General features: G+C 41.3%; 2 protein-coding genes across 4 annotated transcripts in view; one reads left to right on the forward strand and one right to left on the reverse strand.

Moving 5' to 3' along the window:
- Positions 1-678: 678 nt before the first annotated feature.
- On the reverse strand, positions 679-24,352 carry TDP1 (tyrosyl-DNA phosphodiesterase 1). Of its 2 annotated transcripts, XM_080978036.1 has the most exons (15): positions 23,203-24,342; positions 21,901-21,944; positions 21,065-21,120; positions 20,033-20,129; positions 19,401-19,435; positions 14,844-14,936; positions 12,771-12,941; positions 12,372-12,450; positions 10,600-10,785; positions 10,111-10,159; positions 9,381-9,447; positions 8,537-8,644; positions 8,264-8,366; positions 7,684-7,792; positions 679-1,139 (listed from the first exon to the last, which is right to left on the reverse strand). In XM_080978036.1, exons 1-15 carry the CDS (start codon positions 23,738-23,740, stop codon positions 1,066-1,068), a joined length of 1,809 nt encoding a protein of 602 aa, XP_080834162.1. In that variant the 5' UTR covers positions 23,741-24,342; the 3' UTR covers positions 679-1,065. The 2 variants fall into 2 exon arrangements, with proteins under 2 accessions (XP_080834162.1, XP_080834163.1); XM_080978037.1 differs by lacking the exons at positions 679-1,139; positions 7,684-7,792 and having other exon boundaries at positions 8,537-8,640; positions 23,203-24,352.
- A 115-nt stretch (positions 24,353-24,467) lies between these two features.
- The window catches only part of EFCAB11 (EF-hand calcium binding domain 11), a 54,682-nt gene continuing 53,312 nt past the window's right edge, over positions 24,468-25,837 (forward strand). For both annotated transcript variants that reach the window (XM_080993199.1, XM_080993198.1), the window contains exon 1: positions 24,468-24,626. In XM_080993199.1, coding sequence (XP_080849325.1) covers positions 24,555-24,626 — 72 coding nt within the window. In that variant the 5' untranslated portion in view covers positions 24,468-24,554. The remainder of the gene's footprint in view (positions 24,627-25,837) is intronic.

Raw genomic sequence — 25,837 nt, forward strand, 5'->3', positions numbered from 1 at the left:
ATTAAGCCCTATTGGAATTGATGAGACTTGGGCTACAAAAACCACTCCTATTTCGCTTCCCAATATTTTTAAACCATCAGTTAAACCTGAAGCTCAGGGTCCACTTCAGTATCTCATCTCATGGTGAATGATCGGTTATTGCTTAGAAACCAATGGATTATTATTTCTACAGCATTATATACAACATCTGTCAACACAAGAGCTTGGTTCTGTACATGTTTACACAAAAGTCACTGCCGGTTAGTTCAGAGGGTCTTATTTAGGAGTGGGCGCTGAACAGGAGATGGTGTCATTCTGTAGGCTAGATGTTGCCCATACACAATTAGTGGGTCTTATTTAGGAGTGGGCGCTGAACAGGAGATGGTGTCATTCTGTAGGCTAGATGTTGCCCATACACAATTAGTTATTGCTCCCTACTTTTAAAGATGAAATAGGAAGCCTAACTATCTTAGACTACCGCCATAGCAACAAACTACTTATCGACAGCATATGCTTTTATCAGGATTTCATCATTATAAAAATATGCAAAAAGAAAAAAGAATATATGCAATGCCTCAGCTGAAAAGCATTGTACAGTGAATAGCATCTGTGGGGGAATAAACTCTATTTGTGAGCACAAGACAGTGTCAGGAAAAAAGGAGAAGCCTAAGCTCATACTTCGATGACTGAAGAAACCAATAACTTTTATTCACTTTATTTCAATTCTGCACAAATTTCTCCTTCATCAGGGCCACTGTTTCCAGGATAAAGAAGGAACAGGGCTAAAAATATTCAGGCTCAGTACAAAGATAGTCTGACCCAACTGCCATGGTCATTTCAAAAAAACAGCAATGATGTTTATAAATTCAATTTTAAAAGCACTGCATTATCATAAGCTCTAGCAATGTTCATCTATATGCCCATTATGTTATTCAAAATGTTTTCAATCTATAAAAAATGTACTTCTTTAAAAAAGAGAAGTTAGTTTACATCCTGTGTAAATGTTCTTAAAACCAGCAAGTCCCACAGGTATATGAATCGGCTCATATTTAACGATGCTGAAGTTTCAGGGTGAACTTAGGCTATTCATTTAGGGACCCACATATTTCCATGTGTATCAGGCGCTTTGGTGTAGGGAATATTCCAAATCCATGGGCGATCTGCAAGGAAGAAGAAATGGACAGATTTACACCACAGATACAAAACATGATGAGCCAACTGAGAAAATTAAATTAGACCTTCCATTCCTAGATTTTGATAGGAGTTAGATGTTTCACAGCCATTTCATTTTTTCACCGGCTATTAACCTTTAGAAATGAGGTTTTGCTACTCAGAAACTTGTTTGAGGTATGATTAGCTTTGACCTTTATAGCTTCGTTAGTGGGGAGTGCCCAGCGCTGCCCAGTTATTTTTAGAAACCAAAAAATATTGTGTTTTTTAAATGGACAGTCCAATCTGTGGGTTTGAACCTGTCGCACCAAACTCTGGGTGAAGTCAATCCAAGGTCAAGTTTTCATCTGCCATCTTGATTCAAAATGGCACCTGGTATCCAGACAAGACCACTGTTCCCACCTTGCGAACCCTTTTGCCATGTTTGGCATTGATGTCTCGAGAGGAGACACAATCTATGGCAAAAAACAAAGTCATGTCAAAATGAAGTTTTTGTCCATCATCGTGATTCAGAATGGCACCCATCATCCAAACCGAAATGAAATCTGCCGCCCTTACTTTGAGAAGCCTTGTGTCAAGTTTGGTGATGAAATCTTTGAGGTATGATTAAGCTTTGATCTTTATAACCACACAACAAAACACACAAGAAGTTCTTCCCAAGGAGCATAGCAAAGTTTAATGTTGGGGCGCATAGCCAAGGGCACAAACTGGAGCATTAATCAATATACTGAATATGTATATGCCAATTTGCTTTGTCAGAATCTGCAATATTTCATTTTCAGCTTAGCTTTATCTTAGATGCTAGGAATGGTTAATGGGCTGTAAGACACAATACACCTAAGCAATACTTACCAAATCCATTTACTGTTACAGCACTCAGACAATGGGGGATACTTTTATAGCCCTATTAATACCCTACTTGAAACAAAGCCTACAGCCTTGGGGAGAAATTGGAATGCACTAAGAATACTTCTACACTTCAAAAGGAGCAGCAGGGAAGTTCAGGGGTTGGGATAGTTTTGTAAAACCAGGTACAGAGAACATTATTTCATTTGTAAAGAAAGGTCAGAACTGCATGACACATTACAGCAGAAGGAATACCAGGGTACAATTTGATTGATGTAACAGCAACAAGATTATTACCTGAAATTTCCACAAATGCACAGATTTCTCAACTATGATTTTAAAAAATAAATTTGCACCCAACCCTTCCTCGCAATAATCCTGTAAAGTTGGTTAACCAAGGCAACTCAGAGGGCTTCATAGAAGGGAAGGGACTTATAACCAACACTATATTAAAAATATGTCTACCGTATATAATTGAGTATAAGCTGACTTTTTCAGCACATTTTTTATGCTGAAAAAGGCCCCTCAGCTTATACTCGAGTGAGGCAGGTGGCGGAAGTGGAGGGACAAGCAGCCCGAAAGGAGCCCTTTCTCACCGCTGGTCCCGCCGCTGCCACCCGCCTCTCACAAGGGCAGGCACAGGAGCCGTGGCTGGGAGAGGCGCTGCGCCTCTCTCAACCGTGGCTCCTATGCCTGCTCTAAGGAGCCTTTTCGTTTCAGGCTGCTTGTTCTTCCTCCGCTGCTGCCGCCACCACCAGGTTTGTGGTGTGGTGAACCGGATTATACTCGAGTCAATAGGCTTTCCCAGTTTTTTGTGCTAAAATTAGGTGCCTCGGCTTATATTTAGGTTGGCTTATACGCGAGTATAGACAGGCTTTTATTGTAGCTCATATAATTGTTTTGCAGTTTTCGCCTCTGGTTTTACTGATTTTGTGTTGTTTTGATTTCAACTGCTATTCATTCCCTTGAATTTTTTTTTATTTTTATTGAATAGGATTTCTACATAAAATTACCAATTTACTCTCAATTTTACATAGGGGATGTCTTTGGAAGTACTGCCAAGACTTTTTGGTTCCATCAGGCGTCCTTAGTGCTCTAAGCTGTCACATATACATAACATTTTTAAAGCTTTCTGACGATAGACGTACTTTTAATTGCTCCATACTATTGTTTTTATTCGTGTTGCACGTTTCCTCGGAAATGTGTTACCTTGAAAGGTAGGAAATAAATCAATAAAGTAAATGGGATAAATAATAAACCCAGGTAAAAAGGGAAGAAAGGGGGACCAAAATGATCAAGGTTGAGGAAAAGTTGCAGCATTTGGGACTTCCTAGTTTAGCGAAAAGGTGACATGATATGAGTTTATGGAATTATGTATGGCAGGGAGGAAGTGGGCAGAGAAACGCTTTTCTCCCTTCTCCTGTAATGCTACAACTCGTGGACATTCAATGAAGCTGAACGCTAAAAGAATCAGGACTGACAAAAGAGACTACGTCTTTACACAGTTGCATAGTTGGACTATGGAACTCTCTCCCACAGGAGGCAATGGTTGACACCAACTTGGGTGGCTTTAAAATGGGATTAAACAAATTCATGGAGGATAAACCTATCTACGGCTACTAGCCATTATGGCTATGCTCTGCCTCCACAGTTGGAGACAGCAAATGGTTCTGACTACCAGTTGTCCTCTTGTGCCCGGGTCCTGCTTGCAGGTTTCCCACGGGCATCCAGTTGGCCACTGTGAGAACAGGATGCTGGACTAGACTGGCCATTGGCTTGATCCAGCAGGTTTTTTTAGGTGGCTGAGCTAGAAGGAAACAGGTCTCTACAGTGTATTTGCAGCTATGGCACTTTCCCTTCTATTCCGGTGCAATTTTGCAGTTCCCATTCTCTCAGCAGTCTGCATGTCATTTTGGTAGCTGGCACAATACGCAGACTGGAGAAACCCAAAATAAAACGCCCAATAATGCAGAATCTTTATAGAATCTATTTAAGTGTGTGCAGCTTTGCTAACCAAGGATTCCTGCCGTGTTTCTACTTGTCTTCTACAGAGCCACTACGAGGCAGGGAGAGAGACAAATCGATGAAATCAAACAGAGGCCCAATGTTTAAAAAACAAAGATGACCAAGCAAAAGCCGAAGGAGTGTGTCATCTAAATAACCATCAAGGTCCCCATTGCAGGCCTTCCTCAAAGCCTATGTACTGTGCAGGGTGTTGGAGTTTGTTTGCAACAAAGATTCTTCCTCTGGCGAAGCTTCAGAGGTTGATTACAGACTATCAAAAGGGCTGTCCAATACAAGCCAAGTTACAGTTTCTGAGTGATGCCAAGGTCATTGCTAACAATTAATACCTTGGATACACTGTGTAACAATAGGCAATGTGTGCTGCAAAAAATAGTAACGACAAAGCAATTTGGAAACCTCACACAGTAGTACATACAGCAGCAGTACATTATGTTCAGCAGAACAGCGCTAGAAAACTGCATTCATTCTAGTTACGGTACAAACTATAGCCTTCTATGGTCTTCTCATTTGCTAATGAAAAATGGCCTTATTTTAACATATAGTGGTACCTCGGGTTACATATGCTTCAGATTACATATGCTTCAGGTTACAGACTCCGCTAACCCAGAAATAGTACCTCGGGTTAAGAACTTTGCTTCAGGATGAGAACAGAAATCGTGCTTCGGCGGCGCAGCAGCAGCAGGAGGCCCCATTAGCTAAAGTGGTGCTTCAGGTTAAGAACAGTTTCAGGTTAAAAACGGACCTCCAGAATGAATTAAGACTTAACCCGAGGTACTACTGTACAATAAAATAAGACTAATACAACTTTCTCTGAAGATTTAGACAAAGTTACTGAATTGAAGAATGTTAAAACAATCCATCAACATTTATTTATACTGCCTTAACAACAAGTGTGAGATGGCACCTTATAAAAATTAGTGTTTAGCTAGGCCTGTTTAACAGGTCTATAGCAGGGCTTTATTTCTGTCTACTTTTCCTCAAAGTTGTGTTGCTGTTTTTAACACTTTTAGACTTCCCACTAGTTATTCATAGAGTTTTACAAAGCAGTGTCACACTTCAAACCCTATGCTTTCACAGGAAAGGAAGCAAAAGGGTGTAGCAGATATGCAGGGAAAAGACACAGAGGAAGAAGCAAAGTATGCGGACATATATTTAACCATTCCAAAGGGAGACCCCACATACTGGTATATCTCCTGCTTGCTTTTTTCATGGTGGTCCTGAGTTGTACAGCTCTGGTCCACAACAAGAAAACAATGAAGATTTTGCAGAGCTGAGTTTACAGCTTAAAGTCCTGTCCGATTTCTTTCAATAATACTTCTCCACAGGATGTAGACTGATAGAGCTGCAGAACTGCGTTGTCAACTTAACTTAGGCAGCATTCCTTAGGTACCTTTCGCAACGTCTCCTAAAGGGCTGTCAACAGGAACACCTTACATTGAAAACATTGTGCTCTGCTAGGACTTAGCACTTCAGGTTTCCTGGGATACTTCACTGGATAAAATCTTGCAGCCCTTTGGCAGCTGTGCAAGATTTTGCTTACTGGAAACCAGAGGAGGGTGGAGAAGAAGGGAAAAGACAATTTCAAAGCCTTTCCTTGAAAAGAATCCTCTCAGAGACCCTCAGGGGTTTTGCAATTCTATGTACCAACCTTTGAAAAGCTACCCCACTGGCAGAATTCTAATGCACACAAAGACATGCTAAAAACCCAGCTTCAAAATGAAGGGAAAGCAACAATGCTTCACATTTTCTTGCTCCTTCTGCGCAAAGTGATGATACCCATTTGTAAAACAGACATAGCATTTCATCTTAAGTGTATTAATCTACTGCACAATGAACAAAGCAACCTTTGATTGTATCAGCCAGAATAAAACACTCCTCTCAAACTGCACATAATAGAAAGCCGTGAAATTATGTCTCCTGCAAATGCAGCAATTTGCAAAGATTTAAAGAGAGACAATGTCATATAGCAGGTCAATTTCTGAACCTGTGGATTTACGACATTTTTCACTGCCAAGAAGAAAACAGAGGCTAGTCAGCTCCTCTCAAAGTCAGTAAATGAAGAATCTAGAGTTCTCCATAAGCAAGACTGTTCAATAAATGGGACCAAAGTTGGCAGCCTGCATCAGTGGACCAAAGAGGTAAACTGCCTGACAACAGCGAATGAAACTTTCAGTACATTCCTTTCCTCGACTTGCACACATTTTCTCCCTTTGTGCTGGTGGAGCACAAAGTTATACTTGCCAAAAAAACCACCAACATTCCATCACAGCAGCATATCAGGAGGTATAGAAGTCTTATTTCTCTCTGTACAGCAGGATTTGCTAGCAAAAGAGCAGAAGCTAGGCACAACTGAGCAAGAAGCAGGAAGAGGTTGAAATGCTATGCTCACTTGGGACTAGTCCCAGCAAAATGTTACACCTGAATAAGAGGAGGCATAAATGAAAGCACTCTAGAGCCAGTGAAGATCCCAGCCACACCACATCATGATGGGAGGAAAAGAACCCTATCGATGCTGCAGCTAATCATATCACCATCAAGAATATAGAAGTCCAAACAAGGAAATACAGCTTGCTAACAGCACTCTCTCCCGTCACAATTCCAGAGACCTCGGGTGACACACGTGGGATGATGGAAGGGCACGTAGTGGAAAGGTAACATTTTGTACAAACAGAAAGCCAAGGCAAACAAATATAGGAAGGACGAAAGTATTATGCTTTCTTAAGACTCCTTAAGGACACGGGTGGCGCTGTGGTCTAAACCACAGAGCCTAGGGCTTGCTGATCAGAAGGTCGGTTGTTCGAATCCCTGTGACGGGGTGAGCTCCCATTGCTCGGTCCCTGCTCCTGCCAACCTAGCAGTTCGAAAGCATGTCAAAGTACAAGTAGATAAATAGGTGCTACTCCAGCGGGAAGGTAAACGGTGTTTCTGTGTGTTGCTCTGGTTCGCCCGAAGTGGCTCAGTCATGCTGGCCCAGAAGCTGTACCCGGCTCCCTCAGCCAATAAAGTGAGATGAGCACTGCAATCCCAGAGTCGTTTGCGACTGGACCTAACGGTCAGGGGTCCCTTTACCTTTAAGACCCCTCATAGATACATCAGAGACAAACACCCACCTGGAAGCCCAATGTCACATTCTTGTAAATGAATTTGTAAGGCACCCACACAGGTATGCAAGGGAGGGGAAGGGCATACATTTTTGAAAGCCAGATTTTGGCCCTTAAGCTACCTTGCACAAACGGAATCATAGGACCAGCCTATCAAAGATTGGCTACTTGTGTCCCATTCTTCCAAGCGCAGCCCATCATTGTAACAACACTTGGGCAGATCCATAATGACCTACCTGAGGGTTTTTGAGCCAAGCAGGATTTCCAAAGTTTGGCTGTTAAAGTCTCATCCCCAGACCTGAAGCACTAGTTGCCACAGCTAGTCTTATGTAGAGGATCTAGTCCTTTTGATGGGTGGAGTTAAAGAGCCAGACAATTCCGGTACTTTAAAAATTACTTCCATTGGCCTCTTTTGGGTTAGTCTCACTTTCTAGATATCATCTCCCTTAGCTCCCATCAATGATTATAGGTTTTTTTCCCGCCAAGTGCCAAAGAATAAAAAGATATTTTGCTCAAGTGTGGTACTTGTCCTTTTTTCCTACATTTGAGGAGGACATCTTACCTTTGCTTTCATACTTCTCTGGGGGCAGATCATAAGGTACAGGAAACGATAACACTGGCTCATCAGAAAACATGTTTTCCTTCACTTGGAAGTAGCCTGAATCCAAGCCCTGTGAAAAGTGCACACACAGAGAGAAGTGATGTTACATTCAATCCATCACTTCACTTCCTTTCATTAGAAAATATCCATGAGGCTTGCAAACATATATTCTGCTTACATTTCCTTCTTCCCTGGTTAGCAGCTACAACATATAGTCCTGTATCCAGTGTTAGTCATACTGGGAGTAGACACATTGAAATTAAACGGCCTGCGTAACTTAGGTCCATTCATTTAGAACTTGGCTAGATGTTAAATAGCTCACCCAAACTAAAGAAACAGACATTTTATTAGCTTTGCAAATGTCTTGTTCCAAACTGTGCAAGACCTCAAAAGGGCAGTTTCACAACTTTTTGGAACTGTGATACAGATGCACATTGCCTTATGGACTGATGTCATAATGGTCTTTATGTATTTATGAATACATAAAAAGACTTGATTGCATTCACTAAATGAACCATTATATGGAATTAGATAAACTCACAAATTCTGATGGCAGGAAGAGGACTCCTAGCTCATATGATCGGATCATCATCTGCATGCCATTTTTCTCAAACACTCCCCAGGCAGCCTTAGAAAGATTGGCACTAGAGAGAGAAAAACTCAATGAAAGAGGGACCGCCCATTTCTGAGACTCACAAGAAAGAAAGAAAAACACCAAAATTGCTACCTGTTTTACTTAAAAGAGGACAGAGGGGCCAAATGATAATCAAAGCAGCTGTTCCGGAGGAAATACAAAAGAAGTCAGAAGACTTGCCTTGTAACTAGAAACCATGCAATCTTCTGGAAGTCTGGAGATGATCTCATGTAAGTCTTAATGTGCGGCATTGCGTGGCTACGACCTGACGTCTCTGCTGACCACTTGCTCAAGTATTAAAAAATGAAAAGGGAAGTTTTAGGTTAAACCTTAATAAAGATGTTTCCAAAGTCACATCATTCCCAAGCGTTTCTGCCAAGCTTCAAATAAAGGCCAATCCCCATGTACAAAGTTTGAAGTGGCTATCCACATCTATTTTCAGTATACACAGGAAAAGTCTTCAAACATGGTTTATGCCCTTATTATTTGTATTGTGCAAAGCAGCATTCTGCAACCATTCCTAGAGCATATGACCGGATAATGATCGACTGTGCAGGTTTAGTCTCATTGCTAAGCACCCCACCAGCACTCTCACATGCAAGAATTGTCAATGGGCACAATGCGTTTAGATTCCAGTCACAATTAACTAAACCTTTTACCCTTCAATGTACAGATTCACGGGATTCAAATTACACTTGACTTAAACCAAGGAATGTATGTTTACAAAAAATTAAAAGAAAGAAGAGCACATTGTTGCTGCTCATCACTGTCTACTGATGTTCTTCTTTTTTTGCAATCAAGACATAAAATAACATTGGCTGGATCAGGCCACCTCAGTTTCTGAGAAAGCTTAAAGATGATAGAGGAATGTACATCACAATCCAATGAGTTTTAAAAATGAACTTTCCAAGGCTTCTCTGATTTGCTAGTTTGTATGCCTATTTCTCCTGCAAATATAACGGAGCTTTTAAAAAACAAACAAACCCAAAATGTCATTAAGTCACAAGGAGATAATTTTACTTACTGGAAGTAAGAGTGCAGCCAAAGCTGTTTCTGTGCTGTTTGTATACTGTATGGAAGAGAACCACCAGCTTAGAGAGAAAGAAAAGACCCATTACTCATAGTTAAGTGTGGCATTGAAATGGTTTCTCACAATAGAATAATGAATTATTCACAAATTTTCCATATACATGCACAAAAAAACAGATTTAGTAGGATTTTTAAAAGCAATTTACACCCCAGCCTCTTTAAAGAATACTCTATATGCAGATTTTCAATTATGTGATATGGAACCTGCAGTACATAAAATAAACATCAAGATGGAAGAGTCAATTGGAAGTGACACGGAAAATGCCAGCAATAACTTGCTAGTTCACATTAGTAGAGCATAAATTAACTATGCAATATGTCTTTCATGTTTGATAAATGTATTTAGTTATGAAAATATCAAGGCCGACAGTTTTATTCTGATGGGCATTTGGGCTGTGTTGATTCTCACCTCCCACTCAGTCTTTTTCATAATGTGTTGATCCTATATTCTTATATTCTTAGGCTCTTTATATTTTATTACATAATTAACTTTCAAGGGTGATCTGCCTCAGGAGCCATTATGAGGGTTGAAAGAATGAATAGAGAAAAATGTTTTTTAAAAGAAGTTTTAAAATACCATGAAACTTCTAGAAACTCCTTCTGTTGTTTCCCCCAACTTTATAATACCACCTTTCTACACTGCACCCAAAGGCATATGTTTTTACCTGGATAACCTTCTAAACTCTGTCTCACGTTGTCCACTGATGGGTAAACCTAGAGTAACAAATTGTAATAACTAGTTAGCTATAATAAATTGTAGCTCAGTTGACAGCTATACTCTACTGAAGCACAATTAAGCTCAAGCCATTCGTGCCAAGTGACATGGTAGCAAACAGCTTAAGCCACAGCCCTACTTGGAAAAAGATCTGCAGAAATAAGTAAGACTCTCAGAATTCAAAATCTTTTTTTTTTTAAAGTGAGTAGTGAGTTTTTGCATACAAGACGAGTACAGTGTTATACATTAACTCAGGAGAATTATTAAATGCACAAAGTCTATCGAGTTCAATGAGGCTTAAACATTTGTCTTTTGCTGCATTCAACTCTAAGAACTTCAAAAGGATTTGGAAGATTACCCGCTAGGTGAAGTTTTGAAGGAAAATGTGTGGGTTTATTTATTTATTTTAAAAAAGCAGTAAGTAATAAGCAAGCAATACCAGGTGAACAGGAACATCATGATTTGTCAGTGTCTTTGTGTTGTTTCCTAGAGAGATCAAACTGTCTCTAAATTCTGAACACAGCCATTTGGACTGATCAGCTCCCAAAGATCCAATGCTCGAGAACTGTCCTATTACAGGCCAAGAATGCTGATCAGGTAGCTGGGTTGCATGCTCTTTCAAAAGCTGTTGGGGAGAAATTGAATACAAGAACAAAACATCACTACCTTTGGCAATTCAAGTTGTACTGAACAAAGTCACTTGATTACCTGAAGTATGACAAAGGGATTGCTTATTATGAAGGACGTCATTAATCTGATTAGCTACTCAGCCAGCATCTCATCCAACCCTCCTTTACCACCAATGGATTCATAATAGGTATCTGTGCTGAATGCTTAGTTTCTCCCTAAAAAATACCATGACAGAGTTCCCTCATTGTTTAAAAACAGTAGGAAAGTCATGTTATTATGTTAACAGCAAAAATGGCCAAATCCTTGGGTACCTTACGGAATCACAGAATCAAAGTTGGAAGGGACTGCAAGGGTCATCTAGTCCAACCCTCTGCAATGCAGGAATCTTTTGCCCAATGTGAGGCTCAAACCCACGACCCTGAGATTAAGAGCCTCCTGGCATAAGCCTCCATGAATTAGTCTCACAATTGCATGGACTGGTAAGCTGGTAGGTACAAAGAACCATAGAACTGCAGAGTTGGAAAGGACCTCAAGGATCATCTAGTTCAACCCCTTGCAATGCAGAAATCTCAACTAAACCATCCATCCTCTGCTTTAAAACCTCCAATGAAGGAGCATCTACAACCTCCTGAGGGAGACCACTGCTGAACATATCTTACTGTCAGAAAGTTCTTCCTGATGTTTAGTCGGAATCTCCTTTCTTGTATCTTTAAACCACTAGTTTGAGTCCTCCCTTCTGGAGCAGGAGAAAACAAACTTTCTCCATCTTCCACGTGACAGGCCTTCAGATATTTGAAGATGGCTATCGTATCTCCTCTCAGTCTCCTCCTACATATACTTGGGGACAAACTGGGATAAGCGGGGAAAAGACACCTAGTTTTATGAACCCACAGGATCTAGTTAAGAGTGTAATCTGCTCCCAATTTCTCCAATATGATTTGTGCCACCACCTAAAACAATGCCCTCTTCTGCCATTTTACACAGACCCAAAAGATTTTTTTTTTGGGGGGGGGGGGTGATATAAGAACACCAATGACAATTCAGAAACCAATGGAACATAGGACCAAGAACATTCCAACTCACAAAAGCTTATGCCTCAATACCTCACTATGGTCAATGTCTCTATTGTACCCAGAAAGCTAAAGATTCTCATCTCCATGCTATATCAGGAGGTATGGTCTTCTCTGGCCACACACTTCTCTGGTCTTCTCTGCAATTCTTTTTGCTAAATGTAACCTGTCACTACCTTATATTATGCGTACCACCAAATAGCCCAGTTATCAAGATAGTTTCTCAAACTGCACAATTCCCTCAGTGTTCAGCACAGAAGGCGGCTTCCTGTTGCTGTGCTCTAACTCTCCGCAATGGAAGAGTAACACTAACACACAGTATTTTATCAATATTCCATTTACATTTGTGTAGCAAGTTAGAGACATGCTACTACCCTGAGTCACCAACTGAAGATGCACCTTTCTCTCCTTGTCAGTTTCCGCTGCCAACAAAGAACTACTGGAGGCAAGCCTTGAAAAAGAAGAGCTTCAACAATACATCCTTAGAGGGATAGGAATAAAAATCCAGTACCTTTCTAAGTCTGAGATGACCCCATTTCTCTTTTTCACTGCCTTGGTATCGACCTGGAGTTGACCCAAGAAGATATACTCTACACAAAAGATGTAGACACAAATGAAAGCATGCCGAATTATGGTAAAGGTTACAGTGCTTTTCCAAATTGCACTATTATCAGGCATTAAGTCTTCTCAAAGATGCTACTGCCTAGTTAAATTGTTCCAACATGCAAAGAGAAAATGATTTTTTAAAAATGCAACCAGCTTTCAGTTAGAACCTTAATTTTATCACTGCTCCATTCTCATTGCACCCCTTCCCTCTATCCTTCTCAACATGCTAAAAAAAAGAAAAGCAAGCCAGGAATAAGAATTCAGTGCAATTCGTTGTAAAAGTAACCCCTCTCAGATTATGCACCTTGTCTCTGAAAGATCATGCTGCTTGATTATTTCAACCCATTCATTGAGAGTAGGAGAACCATAAGACCTCAAATAGCTTATTAGGTCACACTTAAAATTGGTACGAGATTCACCAGCAGACTCAGCAGCTCCAAGTGGCAGTTTTGGATACAGAGGGCTTAGCCATATTCTGGAAGACAGAAGTAAAAGAATGGCTGATGTATCACCAAATGATTATATTGCATTTAGAACAACAAACAGTTTTGTTAAAGACTCAGTGTGATGGCCAACTAATGCTGGATCTTGCCCTAACGTGTTATAGAAAATGCTTTCATGGAGCAGAGTTAATTTCTATCAAATTCAAAGAATAAAGGTTTCCATTCTTTTCTTTCTTTTTTACAATTGTGGTGCGTCATCTTTCAAAAGTAAAGCTCACGGAACAGGCTTATTCTGCCATTATTTAAAGGAAATATCCAAGCTTAATTATCTGGAAAATGTTTCAAATCTTGAAGCGAGATTCAGCTAAGTTGTTGCATGCACGGAATGCTGTTCATTCGTGCAACAGGACTTCCTACTCCTCTCCTTCCCAGTGCTCCCTAAATCTCCTCCGGACAGCTGAGCAATTTAGCCAGCTTTAAAAACTGCCTAAATATGTTCTTTGTTTGAATATCCTAGTAGCAGATACAAAAAGGCAAGTAGCAATAGGCGAAACATTATGTGGTAGATAACTTTGCAATATGCTACTTTTACCTCCAATAACAATAGTTATTATATTATAGTTCAACTGAGGAGACAGGACCTTCCCTAGCTATGTAGACAATTTTTCAATATGAGCTGCATTGTCTATTGCCAACAAACAAACAAAAGAGCTCTTGTATCACTTAAGTCTATCCACAATGTCACTGACACATTTTCTTTGTTTCTCACAATAATATCGGTATAATTTCTGTATCAGGAAAGAAACTAGAAATTTGACTTAGAATCAAATCTCACTTTACTACCCACCTGCTAAAAATACAGTAGGGGGAAAAAGTATGTTTTGTAAAGAATAAAACTTACCTGGATCATATTCTCCGTAAAAAGTAAAGACTGCATTTTATGACTTCTGAGCAGCCTGACCCAAGCAACTATCGTCTCAAGGTGAACTTAAGTTATTAGAGCAATAAACTAACTAGGAGTCCTCTATTTATATTTATAAATATGAAACAGTCCAAGACTGACAATTCCCTGTAATAGTTGAAATCTTAAAATTCACTGTAGATAGAATTCATTAGAACAATCTTCTTGAGGCATAGCAATGAACAGAGTGAAGTGGTACCCAGTGACTACTGACATTATTCAGTGGTGGAATACATTCCTGGAATTTTGCTGGTAGGGTTATGGAAGAAGACCTCTACTTTAAAAATCATGCAGTAATCAATCATACTTATTGTTTTGGACATCATACCATCTACGGCCAAAATGCAGATAAGGTAATAATAAATCTACAATTCATTATTTTGAAATACTTCATCCTGTGTAACTTTACTGTCTTATTTTATATTCTACATTGGATAAGGAATGGGGCTTATTAGCTGTACCACTGTCTGGACTGGAAGTTTGCTACTGGGTTTTATAACGGAAGGCATTTGAGGCAAGCCAACAATGGATCCTCTGGGAAATAAGGCAGCCCAGAGACCATTAAAGAGGAAATAACATATGTCATGTAGCCATAAACCACATAAATGCCTTTCTAAACAGTGAGTGGTTGTGCATAACCTCTGAGAATCCTGGACATATATACATTAAACACATGCAATATACAAGGTTTTCAAAAACCCAACGATACAAATGACAGTCATACAACATGCTGTTTTATTCTGTGAGCTGCCATGAGATCTCACAATGAAGGGTGGTAGATAAAGCTAATAAATAATAATATATTCTAACATTTGCTATGGAAGTCAAGAGTCCTTTAGGGAAGTTTTTAAGGACTGATGTTTTAATGTATTTTTAATCTCTGTTGGAAGCCGCCCAGAGTGGCTGGGGAAACCCAGCCAGTTGGGCGGGGTACAAATAATAAATTATTATTATATTATAATAACTTTCTTACCCTTGTGTTTTCTGGTACCAATCATCATCAATAAGGTTGGATGTATGTATCACCACGCGAAGCCCTTCTTCGTAATGTAACAACATCATTTTCCTATACAAAAGTGTTATAAGTATTACGGGAAGGGAGCACCAAATACAGCAAAAATGAAAGAGGGCTCAAACGCTCAAATGCAACTTCAACGCATTCAGGGTGTCTAATTCTTTCCATTAGAGTCTGGCAAAGAGGAGGGAGTTCTGAACAGGCATTTAGAGAGTGAGCACTGAATTAGACAAGATCAAACAATAAAAGCAAGGCACAGCTAGTGGGTGGGTTATCTGTCTAGGAAGGGGATATACATCATGTTTTGGGTGAAACTGCACGGTATCCTAAGGGGCACATTCATAACATGTGGTTACTAACAAATACAGTTTTTATTGTAGATGCCAAGGCCACATCGCTAGGATGAAGTCAGGGGCGGACTTTCATAATATGGTGCCTAAGAGAGGACAAAATTTACCTTCCCCCCTTTTATTTTTTACACAACGATTCCTTTTGGAACAGAGTTTGTTAAAAGTGCCCTTGCCTTCCATTCTGCGTATGCTCTTAAGTGCACTATTTAGTGATCCCTCAGCTCGGCTCCCTGTGCTGGGGAACCACCTGCACCACCCTAAATCCGACAATGAAGTAATTTATACCAGCAGCTGTTCATGTATCAGCTGTAACATCTCTTGAACAGACAGACAGACAGCTATCCATTCCCTGAAAACAAATAGACTAGATAACCGGAATAGTAGAAGTGGTGTAGCGATCACACAGGGTCCCCGGACGTTTGACAGTCTATTGATCCCTGTGCCACCACTGTGCTCACTTCCCCGCTGCCACCAACCCGTTACTCTCGGGTACACACTGAGTCCAGACAGCTGTTAAAATTAAACCAAATAAACAAGTTTATTTTATAAGCATTAACAAGTTTATAGTTTCTCAGATAATTTTTTTGTCAGTTTCTTAACCTTAGTTTCTTTACCGGCCTATACCTTCCTAATACCTTCTCACTGATTATCTCACCTGTTTCACTGACTCCTCTTAACAGTTTCTCTCACTCTCTCACATCAGACTAGCCCAACCCACAGACTTATCCTCCCTCTCTCTTCTCTGACTCCAGACTGACTTCTTAACAACTCTAACTCTAATTCCTCCCCTTGGGTTCCATAGGTTAGTCATTTTACAATTAGTTAACCCTTTCCTTATGAACCCAGTATGATGTCACACACCTAGGAGGGCAAACGTCACACATGGGTTTTATTTTTGAAACTTTTCTGGCCCTTGTGACTGCTGAGGACACAACAGCACCTAGCACTTCCACGTGAAAGAATAAAAATGCCAAACTAGGAAGGCACTCTGTATTCCAATGACCAACCAGATACCAGCAAGGTGTCTACAAGCAGGACAACAGTTCTCTCCCATTGATGTCCCCGTCCAACAACTAGCATTCAGAAGCATGCTGTGCCTTAACCTGGAGTCATCATGACTACTAGCCAATGATAACCTGATTAACCGCCATGAAAGAGTGTTTGGTTGCAGCAGGCTTTTAATAGAGGGATATATTCTTGGCAGCCACCCTTACTAAAAAGCACTGACTATCTTTTTTTGCTCAGTAGGACAATAGTCACAAGGCCTTCCCAACCCAAACTTTATATTAAAAAGCCAATTACCTATCCTTCTCAAAAAATCTACTCACATTGTCTTTTATTATTTAAAAAGGAAATATTGTTAATTAGGTCCACCATTGTCCTTTCCTGTTGGTGTAACTAGCATATTTTCTGTGTCCTTTGTTTCAAAAACTTCATTAAGTAAATTATAGTAGAATGCTAAACAGAAAGCATGCCATGTGTTGCCTTGGCTTATTCCTCTCAAAGAGCCAGGTTGCCTTAGAAACTGGTACTTGGGAAGGAAAATGGCAAAAAAATATGCCTAGCTCATGATGCTGACTCGTTCCAAGACCACACATAATAGCATTGCTAATGATATGAACACATGAAGTTGAAAAACAACAAGCTTACTCATAAATTGAACAAACTGTGTGCTATAGTGCACAGCAAACAATTAAGGTCTGAAAGACTATTGAAATACTACTTCTGAACAAAGTGAGGATGCTATTAAAGGCACTCATGGGTGGGTTGCCTCTTTCTGGTGGGTGCTACTTTGGTGTGCATTTTATTGGGGGTTTTTTTGGGTGCTGGTGTTTTACCTGGTTTGAAGGGATGGGTGGGTTGAATAACACAATTTTTTATTTTATGAAATTGATATGCTGTGGTAAAACTGTTTTAGTTTTCCAATTGTGCAGCAATGCAAGTATATACAGTGGTACCTCAGGTTAAGTACTTAATTCGTTCCAGAGGTCCGTTCTTAACCTGAAACTGTTCTTAACCTGAAGCACCACTTTAGCTAATGGGAAGTGCTGCCACCGTAACGCCGTAGCACGATTTCTGTTCTCATCCTGAAGCAAAGTTCTTAACTCGAGGTACCATTTCTGGGTTAGCGGAGTCTGTAACCTGAAGCGTATGTAACCTGAAGCATATGTAACCCGAGGTACCACTGTAATCATGTTGTGAGTCCCCCCCCCCCCCCAGGGAATAGCCAATAATGTAGCCTAAGGGTAGGGAAAGTCATGTATTCATGCTACTGCCTCACGGGGCAAGTGTTCCTAGATGTCATGGCAAGGAAGGGGGGAAGAATTTGCAACCAGAATTTGTGGCAACATCCACACGGCAACACGTAGGCCGCTTCTTAGCAGCATATCCGTGTTAGAAGGATCAGGACCACTCTTTGTGCTGTTATTCTGCTGCACACAGAAAACACAATTTAACACAAAAGGCTATATAGACAATGCACAGGCTTTTAAATAAGCCACTTAATTGTAACAGGCAGCCAGAGAAGTTGTTAGGCAGTGACAGCTGTGGGCTAGCAATATGGTTAATGGTCCCCTCCCTTACCTCACTGATATGCAGAAATGAAGCAGGTGAATATTTCCCCAACACTTTATCCCGCCCCCCATATAGAAAGCTTCACCTGCTACAGTGGTGCCCCGCAAGACGAATGCCTCGCAAGACGGAAAACTCGCTAGACGAAAGGGTTTTCCGTTTTTTGAGCTGCTTCACAAGACGAATTTCCCTATGGGCTTGCTTCGCAAGACGAAAACATCTTGCAAGTTTGTTTCCTTTTTCTTAACACGTTAATACAGTTGCGACTTGACTTCGAGGAGCAACTCATAGAACGCAGTGTACATAGTAGCCTTTTTTGAGGTTTTTAAAGACTTTGGTGATTTTTGAAGCTTTTCCAAAACTTCTTTTGCAGCCATTTGGTAAGTTAAGCTTTTAAAACTTTTTGGGGGGGGTTTGGATTTTGGGTTGGGGTGTTTGGAATTCAAGGACTTGGTGTTGGGGAGGGGTTTGCAAGAATCTGGAAGCTTGTGTGTTTTTTTTCTGCATTTTTATGATTTTCTGTGACCATTGGGCCACTCTGCTGTTTTTTTAAAAAAATTCTGGATTTGAATTTCTGTGTGCTGGGTGGCTGGGGGAACAGTTGGGGAGGGGTTTGCAAGAATCTGGAAGCTTGTGTGTTTTTTTCTGCATTTTTATGATTTTCTGTGACCATTGGGCCACTCTACTGTTTTTTTTTAAAAAATCTGGATTTGAATTTCTGTGTGCTGGGTGGCTGGGGGAACAGTTGGGGAGGGGTTTGCAAGAATCTGGAAGCTTGTGTGTTTTTTTCTGCATTTTTATGATTTTCTGTGACCATTGGGCCACTCTGCTGTTTTTTAAAAAAAATTCTGGGTTTGAATTTTGAAATGCTCTTTACAGTATGTGTGACTTTAAAGAGCACTTAATAAACTCTTGTTGTACCAAATTTGGCTTTGTTTGGACTTTTTTTTGACCATAGGAACGCATTAATTGATTTTCAATGCATTCCTATGGGATTTCGTGCTTCGCAAGACGAAAAATTCGCTAGACGGAAAAATTCGCGGAACAAATTGATTTCGTCTTGCGAGGCACCACTGTAGTAAGGTTCTGTGTGTTAAAGGCACAAGATCAGGAAAAGACTATAAAGCTGAAAACCCTAGCTAGTAACTTCTGTGCACCTATTTGCAAGGCTGATTTAAGGTACATAACAGAATCAAGGTGCAATTGCAATGGGGCACTTCCTTTTCAAGACTTACCTTCTTTCATTACCTGAACAAATCTAAAGGCCACACATTGTGTGCTGTGAATACACAGGGGCTTTTCAGTTCTTCCCTTCCAGCTGCAGGCAATTTCCCCAAGGGTGGGGGCCCTCTGGAGCAGCACTCCATGAGGCATGAGAGACTGCCACTAGAATAAGTTGAGTCAATCATCCTCTTGCTTTGAGCACAAATACATCCCAAGTTGTAAACAGTCAGAACTTTTCCTATTATGCTGAGATTTAATTATTATTGTTTATCTATTTAAAATCATTTGTACCTCCCTCTTCCTCTCTAAGGAAATAGTTCCTTAGTTAGGACCATAACTGGCTTTCCCCAGTATAATACAGATTACTTACGTGTGGTGTGTTCCAAAGGCAATATCCAACTTTGCCTGAAATAAAAATGCAATTTTTAAAAAGTCTTTTCCAGTGCAGAAACTCTTAACATTATACAGTACTGCCTATAATGATTTAGGACCAGTTTTCTGTTTTGCTTTGGCTTACTGCTCCCTGGTGGACTCAACACATATTACACTATAGCCGTCTCACCCAATACTATACATGCCATCTTCAAATTCTAAAAGTCAATCTACAGATTTTGCATGCTGTTCTCTATTGCCAATTGTTCTATTATAGCTTCAAGTATCTTAGGCTGCATATAGAAGACTCAAGAGAGGTATACGAGAGACCACAGGGAAATGGAGAACTCTGATCAAATAAAAATATTTCCCGATCGGTTAGTAACATTGCCATAAATATAGTCCTTCTTACAGAAAACTATTAATGGACTGAGGATCAACAGCCACCCCCAACCAGGTGCCCTCCAGATGTTTAGGACAGCAGCTCCCATCATCTCAGACCTTTGGTCATGCTGACTAGGACTGAAAGAAGCTGTAGTTCAAAACACCTTGAGGGCACCAGGTGAGGTAAGGCTACGGAAGAGAATACTTTATCTTTTGTCAATATGCAAGCAAGATAAAAATAATTACCTGGCATAAGCGAACATTTTTATAAGGATGTGCCTCTTCATGTAGTGCAGCCTTGGATTCTCGCTTCTCCCCATGGATTATTAATAAAGGTTTGTCCCTTAGAGCAAAGGAAACTTCATTAGACAACTCACTGGTGAGAAGGACCACACAAACCTCCAGCTGAACTACTGGCTATAAGCTGCTTAATTATGCTGGAAGTATGTGTTGTCAACTCCGACTGGAAATGCCTCTCAAGATTTTAAAAAAAGTGTTTTCTGACAAGGGACATTCCCCGCCCAATAAGGGGTGTCAGGGATTGAATCTGGGACCATCTGCATGTAAAGCAAATACTCTAGCATGGAGCTACATCCCTTTCCCATGTCAGTCAATGTGATTGAATGATTGGGAGTGTAATGTGGACCCCCTCACCCTCCTTCCTGCAGGTTCCTTCATGAATCTTCCTCCATTCACTTTCACCGTCTTCTTTGAGGTTTTCTTTGAATCAAGTGGTACATAAATTTTATGAAATAAATACTTTAACCAGGGGAACACATTGTGTCCCTGTAAACCATGGTTAGAACCAGGATGGCCCTCACAACAAGTTTGAAACAGATATGCAAACCATGGTTGCAAGACAGCCCAGTTTGCACTGTTACAGACATAAAACAATGCTGCAGTTAAGAATGTTAAAGGCCTGCAGATTCAGTCCTAAAAAGTTGAAGGCAATACCCCACTATTCTTCCCCAGCAACTTATATTCAGTGGTATATTGCCTCTGAACATGGAGATTCCATTACTCATCACTGATAAATTTATGGAGATGAAATCTCTAAAAACCAACATCACATCATTACAACAAATTTAATCTCGCAAGAAATATGTAACCTAGACCATTTTTATGCCGATTCAATTGAACTTTAAGAAAAGTTCATCATCTTGTCAACTGCCCTGAGACCTTTGAATGAAGGGCGGTATGTAAATTTAATTAATAAATACAGTAATGTGAAGAAGAAGAAAAGCACTACAAGAGGGAGCTCCTCTCAAAGAAGCATACCTGAATTCCTTTGGATACTGTTTGACAAGCCACTCCACATCTATACAATAGTTAAACTTTGTCATGAAGAGAAAAAGAAGGAATAGTTAGAACCTGTGTGCTACCTTTCCCCATAGTAACACTTACTGAAAGTTTCAAGCAGCCTCGTCTGACCTTGGATTCCCCAGATGTTGTAGCTCAACTTGCGGAGACTCAAGTTTGGGGGACAGTTGATTTAGAGAGATTTTTATTTCCTAATTATAGGAGTCATTATACACACTAAGCAAGAAAATGCTTACCCATGTAACTAGCACCTTTAAAATGCAGGACATGCTTAAGGTTTTTACTGCTGCACATTAATTAGGTTTCATCTGCCACACAATGTATGAATATAGGCTGTCTCATTTATTTTCAAGGCATATGCAGCATTAGCAAAATTATCAATCCAACACAGCAAAAAATTATCTAACTAAATGCATAAAAAGGTGCAAAGAGGAAAATAAAAATTGAAACCTGTTCCCAAATATTAAGACAAATCATGTTCAGCAGAAAGCTATGATGGGGCGAAACCTTTATTAGGACCAGTTAAAATGTCACAAAAGTCAGCAAGCTTTAAAGTTCACTATACCCTTTCCTCTGAAAAACTTGCTTGATGCTTTTTGACATTTTAGTTGGTCCTAATAATGGTATTTCCTGAGACGGGGTTTGATTTTTCCCCCAAATGGGCAAACAAGCTGACCAAAAAGTTATGTGCATCTTCAGAAAACTCCTTTAAATGCCCCTGCAAATCCTATGGGTAAGGGAACAAGTAATACTGCATTGTGTTTTAAAATAGCAACATGAATGTATAAAGTTACCTGAGCAGAAGATACAAGAGTCCCAAAGAGGGGAGACAAAATATCTGTCATAAAAATTTAAAGTTTTGTAAATAAGCATTTCTACTGAAATAAACATGAGCAAATTTGTTTTAACAACATTAACCATAAGTCAAATTCAGGGTTGAGACATGTAACTGAAAACAATCTACCTCACAAAAGTGTAAACTACTATTTGTTCTTTAACAAGCTGCACACTGTGTCAACATATTCATCAAATTATCTACCACTATCCCATGCGTGTTTATGCGGAGTTAGGATTTTTTGTCCCACTTACAATGGGACACTTAATTTGCCATTTTACACCCCACTTACATTTGTCATTTAGACCCTACTGGGTGTTAAGTGTCATTTTAATCTCTGGGCACATATTTTGAAGAGATTCTTTTCAGAGCTTTTCACCATACCTTTTTATTCTTACCATTCTGAACCATTTGGTGTTGTGTTGTCAGAAAACCAGGCAACCACTGGACCACCCCCAGCTACAGGGCATCCATCAACAAAGTTAAAAGCAGAGATTCCAATACTAATACTCAAGTGATCCTATTTCACAGATCCCTCCATTACGAGAACTGTCAATTTATTATCTCCATCCTCTTCTATAACCAGTTAGTGATTCCTAAGAGGACATGTCCTCTTATCCCCAAACTACTAAGCGTATTCAGGTCAGAGACTTTATTGAATTAAAACACCTGCTAGAGCTTTAAAGGTAAAGGGACCCCTGACCATTAGGGCCCAGTCGCAGAAGACTCTGGGGTTGCAGCGCTCATCTCGCTTTATTGGCCGAGGGAGCCGGTGTACAGTTTCCGGGTTCAGCCACTTTTGGCGAACCAGAGCAGCGCACGGAAACGCTGTGTACCTTCCTGCCACAGCGGTACCTATTTATCTACTTGCACTTTGATGTGCTTTCGAACTGCTAGGTTGGCAGGAGCAGGGACCGAGCAACAGGAGCTCACCCCATTGCGGGGATTCGAACCGCCGACCTTCTGATCAGCTTTCCCTAGGCTCAGTGGTTTAGACCACAGCGCCACCCACTGTTTAGTATCACCTAAAATGCTATGATTTTCAATTGAAACCACTGCTAGTCAGCAAAGATAAATAAATCAAGTGGTGTACATGTGTGTGAACCCAAGCTAGTTTTCTGACCACTGCAATATTTGTTTCACACATTACACTGCAATGCCTCGATATACCAGCTGCAGTAACATTTATACCATCTCTTAGAAAAAGCTAACACCCAAAATGTGTATGCATTTATCCCCATTCCAGCATGCCATTACTTACCTTTTATGTGTAGGGATCCAGAATTGTACTTTGGCTTAATTCCTTTGACTTTAGTCAGGAAGAATCTGAAAGGGTTTCGTCCATTTAATAGATCCCAAGCATCTTGTACTCTGTCAGACGGCTCTGTCGTTTTGTGGCTTGGTGGAAGTTTATGGTTTGATAGGGTCCCCTTAGGAGCACAACTCTCTTCCTGCCCGACTCCAGCTGCTGCACCTCCTTTCCCCCTTCGCTCTTTCAGATCGTCTTCATCATCATCATCACTACTAGAAAGGCACCAACCTAAACCTTCTTGAGAGGGCTTCTGTTTCTGAGCCGGGGCAACTTCCTGCGGAAAGCTTCCATCGCTATGTTCCAGGGGAGATGCTTTTCTTTTGTGAGCAGCTTTCCTGGCCTCTGAGCAAGGGTAACCGGGACCCTTCTCTTGCCCAGTTTGCTGCAGCAAAGAGGTGGACGGCATCTCGCGTTTCGTTTGTTCCCCTGCACTCTCATCATCGCTACTAGACACTGTCCATTTCCCATGCTCACTTTCCTGAGACATGATATTCTGCCAGGAGGATCAGGGTGGGTGGGGTGGGGAGCAGAGGCGATACCTAGGAGGAGCTCAGGGGTTACTATGCCCACCTCCTCATCACAACCCCTTTCACTTTTTCCGTTGTTTCGGCTTTTTCACACGTTCTCCTCCACAGTCCACACTTTCTTCCCTTCAGACCAGTGAACCTCCAGGTCGGAACCTGCTTTTTCTTCCTATACCTTAAAGGGCCAGTTAGCCACGAGTGACCTTTCAAAAATGTCTTTTTTTAAAGGGCTAACCCGGGTGAAGCTGGCGCGTTCACCTATTGGGCAGCTAAAAAAAGCGCTAAACTCAAGCGCCTATTTTTTATTTTATTTCAGAGCGGCTGACATAAGAAACGCGGCAGAGGAAGAGTTTGGGTCGCTTCTTGAAACCGAAAGCGGACGGTGTCCTGGCAGGAGCCCCGCAGAGCTATCCCTTTGCGGAGGCCGCTATTCCCTCAGGAAGGAAAGAAACAGGGAAAGAAGCTCCTCAAATGCAACCGGGACTTTTGAGCCAAGCGCGTTCACGGCAGCGAGGAGGAACCAGAAGCAGCAGGGGCGGCCCTATTATAGAACGAGCTTCCGGTTCCGGGAGAGTAACCGCCCGCCTCGAAACCATATGACAGACGCGTCACCCAATCAGACGATTCCTTCGGCCCAGGAGGGAGAGAGAGTGGGTGGGGACAATAGCGGCTTTCCCGCCTCGCGCTTCCAGCCAATGAGGGGCGGCGTTGGGGTTGCTAAGGAGAGCGGTTGGGTTGCCATGGGAAGCTTGGCGCCGGTTTGAGGCGGCGTCTGCGATGTGCGCGCGGCGTGAAGAGGCAGAGAGCGGATTAAGTGGCGAGGAGAGTCGCAGGAAGCGGTGGGTTAAAGTAGGTAAAGAGGTGTGGTGTGTGTGTTTGTGTTGGGTGTTCTTTAGTTGCATTTGTGTTCCACTTTTCCTCCGCTCTCTCGTCCTCACAACAGCCCTGTGGGGTTGGCCAGGGAGTGACTGGCCCGAGACCATCCCAGGCAGCTTAGTGGTGATTTGGACCTGGGTCTCCCCAATACGTACTCCTAAACATTTCATCATAGATGCTCGAAATCCTCGGTATTCGGGTGTCTAGTCTTTGCTTGAAGGTCCGTAGCGACCCCCCCCCCAAATCAAAACCCCAACATTTACAACGACAACAAAACAATTTATTTATACCCTGCCCCTCTGGCTGGGTTTCCACAACCACTCTGGCCAGCTCCGAACAGAATATTAAAAACACATCAAACATTATAAACGTCCCTAAACAGGGCTGCATTTAAGTTCCTCTAATGTTCAATCAAAATACACCCTCTTGCATCGTAAACACATTACCGTAGGTATAGCCCTCCCATCTAAGGCAGAAAAGATAAAGGCTTTGCCCTCTTCTAAAGTGACAGCCCTTCATTAGAAGATATTTGAGGAGTGCTATAATCCCACCTCAACGGACGCGGGTGGCTTTGTGGTCTAAACCACTGAGCCTAGGGCTTGCCGAACACGTCAAAGTGCAAGTAGATAAATAGGTATTGCTCCTGCAGGAAGGTAAATGGCGTTTCCAAACGCCGGCTCCCTCGGCCAGTACAGTGAGATGAGTGCCGCAACCCCAGAGTCGTTCGCGACTGGACTTAACTGTCAGGGGTCCTTTACCTTTACCTTTTTATAATCTGACATCAGTCTTTTTTCTTCTTCAGGGTATGCATGTTCAACTTTTCCTCATAAGGACTTTGTTTCCTATACTTCTGTCCCCTTCTAGTTGGTCCACATCCTTCTTAAAGTGAGAAGTCCCAGACCTGGACACGTTACTCCAGATGAATCTAATGAGGAATTGTTACTTCTCATGACTTGGAAACTATCAAGAGGCTTGGGTGCTTGTAGGCTGCACTCTGGGCTAGACCAAAGACGAAACAAGGCTTCATTCCACCCAGGTCAAAGACACAGTTTGGCACACACAGAAACCCCACACATTGGGAACCTCAGTTGTGTCCCTCTGGAGGCTTCACCTGGCTAGTCCCTCCATAGCTAGCCAAATAATTAGACACTAGCCAAATTATCTGCAGTGTGTTGGTGAAAGGT

The sequence above is a fragment of the Podarcis pityusensis genome (assembly GCF_964106645.2).
Source record: "Podarcis pityusensis genome assembly, chromosome: 1".
In the NCBI taxonomy this organism is placed as follows: Eukaryota; Metazoa; Chordata; class Lepidosauria; order Squamata; family Lacertidae; genus Podarcis; species Podarcis pityusensis.

Bases quoted from the DNA above. Each gene is read 5' to 3' on its own strand.
- TDP1 (XM_080978036.1), bottom strand. From the start codon at position 23,740: ATGTCTCAGGAAAGTGAGCATGGGAAATGGACAGTGTCTAGTAGCGAT. The intron at 21,945-23,202 runs GTAAGTAATGGC...TTTTTATGACAG, and splicing joins TGGATCCCTACACATAAAAG to ATATTTTGTCTCCCCTCTTT. The intron at 20,130-21,064 runs GTATGCTTCTTT...CTTTGCTCTAAG, and splicing joins CAGTATCCAAAGGAATTCAG to GGACAAACCTTTATTAATAA.